Consider the following 9,134-nt stretch of genomic DNA (forward strand, 5'->3'; position numbering starts at 1 on the left):
CTTGAAACAGTTAGCAGTGACTCACTGTTTTTAAGGAACAAAGCATCATCTGGGCTTGAGCTGTGTCGGTCTTCAAAAATGTCATACAGGCTGAGGTAGAGTAACTTGGATCACAGTTTTTGATCTGCCTTTCTGAATATCAAAATGTGTAATATACTTTATTGACATTTTGTTAAAATCTTTTTCATACATTCTGAGCTAAAACATCTAACAGCTTTTTTGTGTGTGTGTCACTTATTAAAGTTTTTTTAGAAGCATTGAGAGGAATATGAAAGACATATTTCTTAACTTACAGCTACTTATGTAACTCTGGACTTCAATTTTTAAAATCATCCACTTTGTCTTCCTTTCCTCCCCTCTCACCTCTTCATTCCTCCCCTCTCTGCACACTCCCCTCTGGTAATACATGTTTATCTTGTTGTAATCTTGCTTAAGAAATTCCAGAGGCTAATCTTGAAATAAACCAGGCACAGAGCCCTGAGAAATCCTCTCACTTAGGAGAAATCTTGAACCACCATTGGGCTGAAGTCAAACTAATGCCACCCAAACCTCCAGACACCCAAGGTAGCCATCATAACAGGACATGCGGACTCTACACCCTGCCCCAGGGTGTCCCATGCCAAGTTTCTCTTTCAAAACCCTATGGGTGAATTTTAAAATTTAAGATGGCACTTCAGATGCTAGTTCACTAGTTAAAATATGGCAAAGAAATATATTTTGGGGTGAAATGTGTTTATTTTCTTCACTTAGCATTCTTCTATTTGTTTTTTACTGGTTAGTCCAAATGCCATTTTTCTCCAATGTCTTTCTTGGCCTCACACAAAGCAAGGTTATCTTCTTGGTGTGCTGGCTTTCCAACTAGAACTACTTTTCCTCCCACCGGCCCTTGCTCTTATGCATTGGCTTTCCAGCAGCCAGCAGCTGAAACTGGGTCTAGTTACATTTACACAGAAATTGCATTCATAAAGAGTTTTTATTTTAATTTTATGTATTTATTCATCTAAGTTGGAGTTTCACTCTTGTTGCCCAGGCTAGAATGCAATTGCACAATCTCAGCTCACTGCAACCTCCGCCTCCCAGGTTCAAGTAATTCTCCTGCCTCAGCCTCCCAAGTAGCTGGGATTACTGAAGTGTGCCACCACACCCAGCTAATTTTGTGTGTTTAGTAAAGACAGTTTCAGCATGCTGACCAGGCTGGTTTCAAACTCCTGACCTCAGGTGATCCACCTGCCTCAGCCTTCCAAAGTGCTGGGATTACAGGAGTAAGCCACCATGCCTGTTTTTAAATCAAAGCCTCACATGATTATGGTCCTAAATAAGGTCTTCTTTAGTGCCATGGGCATTCAGGAAAAAGCAATTATTCAAGGAAAGAACAGATTACCTTCATGATATTCTCTTTTTCTGGAAATGAAGGGATGTCTCTTGTGAGCTTATGTGGAGCCTGAGGAACCTGGAAATCTCTGTCCTTATGTAGTTCGTATTCTAGAAGGAGCCAATAGACACATGAAGTTCTGATAGAGAATGAGATGATAGAGCCCATGTGTAAATAAGGCACCACAGAAGTGTAATGGAGGAAAGATTTTCCTCACCAAAAAATCACTGACTCAAGGCAGATTTATTAGTAGGAGAAAAGGCATACACATTTATTTAACAAGTATACCCAAGAGCCTTCAGAATGAAAACTCAACCCCTCAATGAGATACAGAAGCTTATACATCATCTTGAGGTCACAGAAAGAATGAGGGCTCAGAGCATGGCCAAAACAGGAATCAGGTTTTAGTGGCAAGACAGGTGTGTTGGTTCGTTCTCATGCTACTGTGAAGAAATACCTGAGACTGGGTAATTCATAAAGGAAAGAGGTTTAATTGACTCACAGTTCAGCATCCCTGGGGAAGCCTTGGGAAACTTACAACCATGGCAGACGGAGAGACAAACATGTCCTTCTTCACATGGAGGTAGCAAGGAGAAGTGCAGAGGAGAAGGAAAGGTAAGCCCCTTATAAAACCATTAGATCTCATAAGAACTCATACCACATGAAAGTAACTGATCCCATGATTAAATTACCCTTGACCGTGTCCTTCCTGTGACATGTAGGGATTATGAGAACTACAATTCAAGATGATATTTGATGATATTTGGGTGGAGACACAAAGCCTAACCATATCAACAGGTAATGTGGGGGAGAAAGAAAGAGGCTTGGCTCGCAAAGGGAGTCTTGTTATGTGGATGAAATCTCACAGATAGCAGCCCTCAGAGAGAAGAGGTGGTAAATGACTTTTTTCAGAACTTTAAGGGCGTCAGACTGTCATTTATTCTCTTCTATATCCAGAAAAGGCCTATAAAGAGAAGGTCGGCTGCATTAATGGAGATTCTCTACGGATCTAAATTTCCTTCACAAAAGATAGCTTTGCAGGGCCACTTTAGTCTACTGGCCATGCGGCAACCATCTTAAAATACATTTTAGGGTAAAATATTTTTTAGTTCCTTCACTTAGCATTCTTCTAATTGTTTTTTACTGGTTAGTCCAAATGCCCTTTTTCTCCAGTATCTTTCTTGGTCTCACACAAAGCAAGGTCCTTCCTCCATTGCATGTCTCTTGTGCCTTATATATGCACAGACACTACCATCTCATTCTCTATCAGAAATCCATTAGCCTGCTGGCTACTTCTAGAATACAAACCCCACCAGGGCATAGACTATGATCTGTTCATCTTTATACAACAGAACCTGAAATAGAATGAGGAAACGTGTTTAATGGATGAAGAGTTTGTTAAGGTTTTCAAGGGTCACACACTGACCTTTGAGAATACAAACCATTCAAATAGGTGGAGAGAAAGGGGATATGAAAGGAGTACATAATTGAGATTGGGCATGACCCTGGCTTGTGATGGTGAAAGTGATATGCTGAAAGGTCTGTTTTGAGAAGTATTAAGAGAAGTTGAGCTTGATAGCATGTGGGAGAAATTGTGGGTATCCTCAAATCCTGGAAGAAATGCTGGGGAGCTATGAAAAAACTTCAGGAAGGAATGTTAGGTGATATTGTGAAATTCCCAATGGGTTCATTTTGCTTGCTGCCCACATAGAGCCAATTTATCAATACAGGGAATTGCAATAGAGAAAGAGGTTAATGTGCATACAGCCAGCTAAAAAGGAGACCAGAACTTTAATAAGGAAGCCAGAGCTTTGATTACTTGTATCAGCCTCCCTAAATATTAGGAGGCTAAAGATTTTCAAGGATAGTTTCGTAGGCAAAGGAATGGGTGGTGCTGATTTGTTGTGGATGCAATCATAGGGCTGTGAACAATGGTCCTTGTGAGCTGAGTTTGCTTTGGGGTGGGGAGGGGTGGCCCAGGACCAGTTGAGTCAGGAGGCATAGGTTCAGGTGGGGCTACTGATTGTCAGAAATGCAAAAACATGAAAAGACATCTCAAAATTCTAATTTTAGGTTCTACAGCAGTGATATTATTTGAGGAGTAATTGGGGAAGTTCCAAATCTTGTGACCTCTGGAATAATGGCTGGTAGTTGTTTATGTCTACACCTTAGCAGAATTCAGGTTCTGTTCATGCTCCTAACCTGGTGAACTTTCATTACTTTTACAAAGGTGGTTTAGTTTTGTGGAATGGATATTATCATTTAAACTATAAACTAAATTTCTCCCCAAGTTAGCTTGGCCCAATCCCAGGGCAATTTGAAGGTTAAAAGCAAGATAAGAGTTGGTTCAATCAGATCTCTTCTGCTGTCATAATTTTCTCACTGTTAGTATTTTTGTAAAAGTGCTTTCAATATATATGCTATATACAATTTATTTTAATTTTTGATCTGCTTTAGAAATGCCAAAACACTCCAGAATTTCTTGGAAGAGATGCTATTAAAAGGTTAAAGTGAGAGAGTAAAAGTTGAACTCTCAGCGTCAGGTGATGCCATGAGCATAATAAAGATAAATTATTCTCTTTATTATGAAATAATTAAATTCTTTCTTTGAAAGAAAGAATCAGTAGAGACTTGGAACAAATTGAAGATAGAGGTATAAGAAGGGTTCTTCCTAAAAGTTATACAATATATTTCAATTGAACTAATTGTTTACATATTCGATAACTTTCTCTATATATAATTTATACCCCCACCTACTTAAAGCCAATGATTACAATTTTTAAAGAATAAATAAATCAGAAAGGATAAGTTGTGCCTAAAGAAGAAGAACCTAAAAAGAAGAATCCATTTAGAGATAAGGAAGAAATAAGGCCAGAATGGAATTGTTGGCACAATTATGTAGTAACTATACTTGTTCTTTTCAGAAACTTAAGCAAAATGAAAACCCAATGTGTTACAGAATTCTTGTTCTTCTTTCTTTCCTTCTTCGGGCTCCAAATGTTGTATGCTGATAATTTTGCTGGATGCTGGAATAATAAAATAACAAATGATATGTTTTGCAATTGTTCTAGTGTTTTACACATACTAGCTCAATTACCAGTCCCAACAATCCAGTATGGTAAATTCTAATATAACCTTCCCTCTACAGATGAGAAACTTAAGGCACAGGGGGGATTAAAGCCAGTAAGCAGGGGAGCTGTAGTTTGATTTCAGCTAGCCTACCAGCACTGAGTCCGTGTTTGTTTTGTTTTTGTTTTTGTATTTTTTGATGTGGAGTCTTGCTCTGTCATCAGGCTGGAATGCAGTGGGCAATCTCGGCTCACTGCAACCTCTGCCTCCTGGGTTCAAGCAATTCCCCTGTCTCAGCCTCCTGAGTAGCTGGGGCTATAGATATGCACCACCACACAATAAAATTTTTTTGTATTTTAGTAGAGACGGAGTTTCACCATGTTGACCAGGATGGTCTCAATCTCCTGACCTTGTGATCTGCCCGCCTCGGCCTCCCAAAGCACTGGGATTACAGGTGTGAGCCACCATGCCCAACGAGGGTCCATGTTTTTAATCGCTACAGATGTTGCCTCTCTGCAAAATCAGACATGAAAGGAATTTTCTTTATCCTTATGTTGCTTTTGATGCAGTCAAATTTATGAATTTTTTTTCTTTGACAGTTTGGGTATGTGTCATATTTTGAAAGGAATTTCCAGTTACAAATTTACATAAACATTATCCCATAATGTCTGTTAACTTCAAGATTTCACGTTTTATATTTTAAAATATTTTACCAACTAGGAATTTATACAGATACAAAATATGAGGCTTAAATGTTTTATAATCAGATAGGATCATGGCTCAACATCATTTATTAAATAATACATCATTCCATTACTGAATTAAAGTGCCACCTTTTCATATAATAAATTCCTTTATGTACTTTAATCTATTTCTGGACTTGATTTTCAATTCACTAATAATTTTTCATGTGCTAGTATCACGTTATTAATGTATGATATTAGCTTTCTTTTAATGGTTATCAAGTTCAAGTCTGCCCTAATAGGTTATGGTAATATGCTAGTGAACTCAAATATCTGTGTGGCAAAATGGTATATGTATACTGGACTGGGTTCCTTGCCATGAAAATGTAAATTGCACCTGTCTGGACTCTCAAACTGGCATTGAAAAGAATGCGCTAGCTGAGTCTGCAATGGTGTATGAGTTTTACCAGGTTTGCTGAGTTCCCTGCAAAGCTCTGACTTATGTAGGTGCAGCTGAAACAATTGGGGAAACAAGCTTGTTTAATCACCAAGACTGTTGTTAACCTCCAGTAACTGTATTCCTTATATACTCGCCAGAGGGGACTGTTATAAGGGAGTTCATGGGAATTAAAATAACTCTTGTTTCAGGTACTTCCTTAATCAAAAAAGGCATCTCTTGTTGCCCTTCTGGAATTCTATCTTGCTTAGTTTTCACTAGCTAGAAAGGCTTGAGCAATTCCAAACGTACTTATTTAGCATGGTCAAATAATGCTGAGTGACTTTTAAGTGAATGAAACATCAACTAAGCCAATGTTTCATTCACTTAAAATCCATCTGTACTGTGCATTTAGGTGAAGCTGATGTGCCCAGAGTAATAGCTCCAGTCACACTTTCCCATTCATAAATTTATATCTACCTTGGGTTTCACCACCACAGTGTCTCCCACATCATCTTTGGACTTTTTAAAGCACCATAACTCTCCTCAAAGGCAATGACTGTACTTCAGTGTCTGTGCATACCAATCCTAAAAGTTCCACATGCCACCCTCTGGGCATTTCACCCAAATCATTGCATAGGCCTTCAGACCTGGGGTACCTACTCCTTCTTATTGTGAGCCCTGGGTACCAAGCTTTTCCTTGTTGCTTTTCCTGAACTCCAGCTACACCTTTGCAAATAGTCTGTTTATTACACAGAAACACTGTGTCATCTCATTCCTGCTGTGACCCAGTTCTTGTAGAAAGAGGAAATTACAAGCCTCATATACTTTAATACTGAAAAGACCATGTGAAATCTATAGTCTTTGATTTCACTCTAGCTAATAAAGCATAATGTTAAAACCAAAGCCAGCATTCTCTAATGGGCAGTTGTCAAAGAAGAACATATGGGAGGATAAAAGACTTGTTAATTCTGATGTATGAACTGACAAGTCTGTACTCCGTAGAATAATTTAGGGTGAATGGAAACGGCTGAAGCCAAAAGTGTCTGCAAGGCGTTTTTATGATATGCTAAGAATACAGCACCTAACCTGTGCTGGAGTGAGCCCACTTAATGTTAACTTCTATTCATGCTTTCTCTTGACAACTTAAAACTTCTTTATTTTTACATTTAAGAAATGCTAATTAGCTCTTAGTTACATTTCTTTGGAAATATAACACAGCTAATTAAAAAATTACAATTTGTAGAAATTTTGGATTTAACAGTTTTAATATACTTTGGATTGTTAGCTGAAACATATAAACCCTTCTATTTATATAAATAAGATATATTGCACATATTGTGACACATTTTCTTATCTACATAGAATAACACTTATTTGAGTTTTGGTGATGAGAAACTGAATCTCAAGGAAAAGTGCCACCCATGTTCTCTTAAGATGAAGCAAGGAGGTTAAAGCCCAAAATGAGGGAGTAAAACCATCCAGAAAATGCAGAAACCTCTGTAACATTAGAGGCTAAAATTATAAAGGAGTTTCAGTCTGGAAATACTAAGACTTTGAGCATCTATTAATAAAAAGATGTAAAACTTTTATGAGAAAGCTTCCATGGATGTCATAAGTTTCCAGAAATCCTGACTTAGAAGGTGCACTTTATATTCTGAAAGATAATTTTATGTTAAGGAGGGAGGGAGGGAAGGAGGGAGGGAGGAGGTGGGAGGGAAGGAAGGAAGGAAGGAAGGAAGGAAGGAAGGAAGGAAGGAAGGAAGGGAAGAGGATGGGAGGCAGAAGGAAGGTAAAGGGATTAGAAGGGGAGGGAGAGGAAGGAAAAAGTATTTGAGGTAGAGAGAACACTCAAAATTTCCACAGCCAATAATGGAACATACTGGAAGTAAAAATACAGTCAGACAAAATTCATGATGTTCAACTTGCTGGAGTTTTTAAGAGACATTTGAGGCATATCCCAAAACTTAATTTTAAGTTATAGAAGACAGTGCGACAATGTTACAAATTTCCTTGCTGTTCTGTCAAAAAAGAACATTATACTGCGATATTATTCTAGCCCGGGGTACCGTTTATTTGTTTGTTTATCTAGACAGAGTTGCTTTGTCACCCAGGCTGGGGTGCAGTGAGGCAATCTCGGCTTACTGCAACCTCTGGCTCCTGGGTTCAAGTGATTCACCTGCCTCAGCCTCCCAAGTAGCTGGGACTACAACCACCACACCCAACTAATTTTTGTATTTTTAGGAGAGAAGGGATTTCGCCATGTTTCCCACACTGGTCTTGAATTCCTGGACTCAAGTGATCCACCCCCTCAGCCTCCTAAAGTGCTGAAATTACAGATGTGAACCACCTCACTCGGCCAGAAACTGTATTCATTATGAGCCTATGCTGCATTGTGTACCAGGCCCTGTGGTGAATATATTACATGGATTATGTCTCTGAACATTTAAAGAATGTAATGTATTATCTCTATTCACAGAGAAAGAAAACTGAGGTCTGGGGACGTTAAACAACTTGCCCCATGCCACACAACAAATACCCAGTGGAGTCTTGAGTCCAATACAAGTAATGTGAATCAAGGCCCAGTCTCTTAAACATGCTCTCCTGCATTTGAGGAGAGATGGCCCTTGGTGTGAAGTGACAGGTAAAGACACACACACATACACATACACACACACATACACATACATACACATACACACATACACATACACACACATATACATGCACACACACATACACATATGCATATACACACACACATACACAGGCACAGGCAGTCAAATCACTAACAAATCAGGAGACTTCAATATTAGGGAAATGGCTGTTTATTAATATATGAAAACAATATTATATGAGATCATCACAGTTAGTGTCCCCTTAGAATGAAGACACTGGTTATCTAAAAATAACCACAGTGGGGTCTGGTATAACATATTTTAATGAATGTGTTTATGTCTGTCATTTCCTAGAAGACCTGAATGTCCACTCTGAATGCCACATGAGACAACTTGACAAGGAAGTGTTCATTTTTCCAGTGACTGGCTAGCTACAGAGCATTTTATATGACTAATGAAGACATTCATAGTATGACAAATATCACAAGGAGAGTTTAGCAGGAAGAGGAGGTGCAGCACATGGGGCGGGGGCAGGTGGAGATGACACAGGTTGGGCGATAGCAAGTGGTGTGGCAGGATACCCGGCCACAGACTGGACGCAGGCAGCAGCAGGGGCGGCAGCAGCTGGACTCACAGCAAGAGGGGCGGCAGCAGCTGGAGATGCAGCAGCTGGGGTGGCAGCAGGTGGGCTGGCAGCACACAGACTGGCAGCACTGGGGCCTGCAGCAGCTGGACACACAGCAGCTGGGGTGGCAGCAGGTGGGCTGGCAGCACACAGACTGGCAGCACTGGGGCCTGCAGCAGCTGGACACACAGCAGCTGGGGCGGCAGCAGGTGGGCTGGCAGCACACAGACTGGCAGCACTGGGGTCTGCAGCAGCTGGACACACAGCAACTGGGGCGGCAGCAGCTGGAGATGCAGCAGCTGGGGCGGCAGCAGGTGGTCCTGCAGCAGGT

The 9,134-nt window shown here is 40.1% G+C and overlaps 1 protein-coding gene across 5 annotated transcripts in view; it reads right to left on the minus strand.

Annotated features, from left to right (window-relative positions):
- Positions 1-8,381: 8,381 nt before the first annotated feature.
- The window catches only part of LOC108281581 (keratin-associated protein 4-12), a 1,039-nt gene continuing 286 nt past the window's right edge, over positions 8,382-9,134 (minus strand). For 2 of the 5 annotated variants that reach the window (XM_037727331.1, XM_017497217.2), the window contains exon 2: positions 8,382-9,123. In XM_037727331.1, the coding sequence (XP_037583259.1) occupies positions 8,673-9,123 (451 nt within the window). In that variant the 3' untranslated portion in view covers positions 8,382-8,672. The other 3 variants (XM_017497219.2, XM_017497218.2, XM_037727330.1) reach the window with 3 other exon arrangements.

Source organism: Cebus imitator, unplaced genomic scaffold (genome assembly GCF_001604975.1).
Source record: "Cebus imitator isolate Cc_AM_T3 unplaced genomic scaffold, Cebus_imitator-1.0 Scaffold228, whole genome shotgun sequence".
In the NCBI taxonomy this organism is placed as follows: Eukaryota; Metazoa; Chordata; class Mammalia; order Primates; family Cebidae; genus Cebus; species Cebus imitator.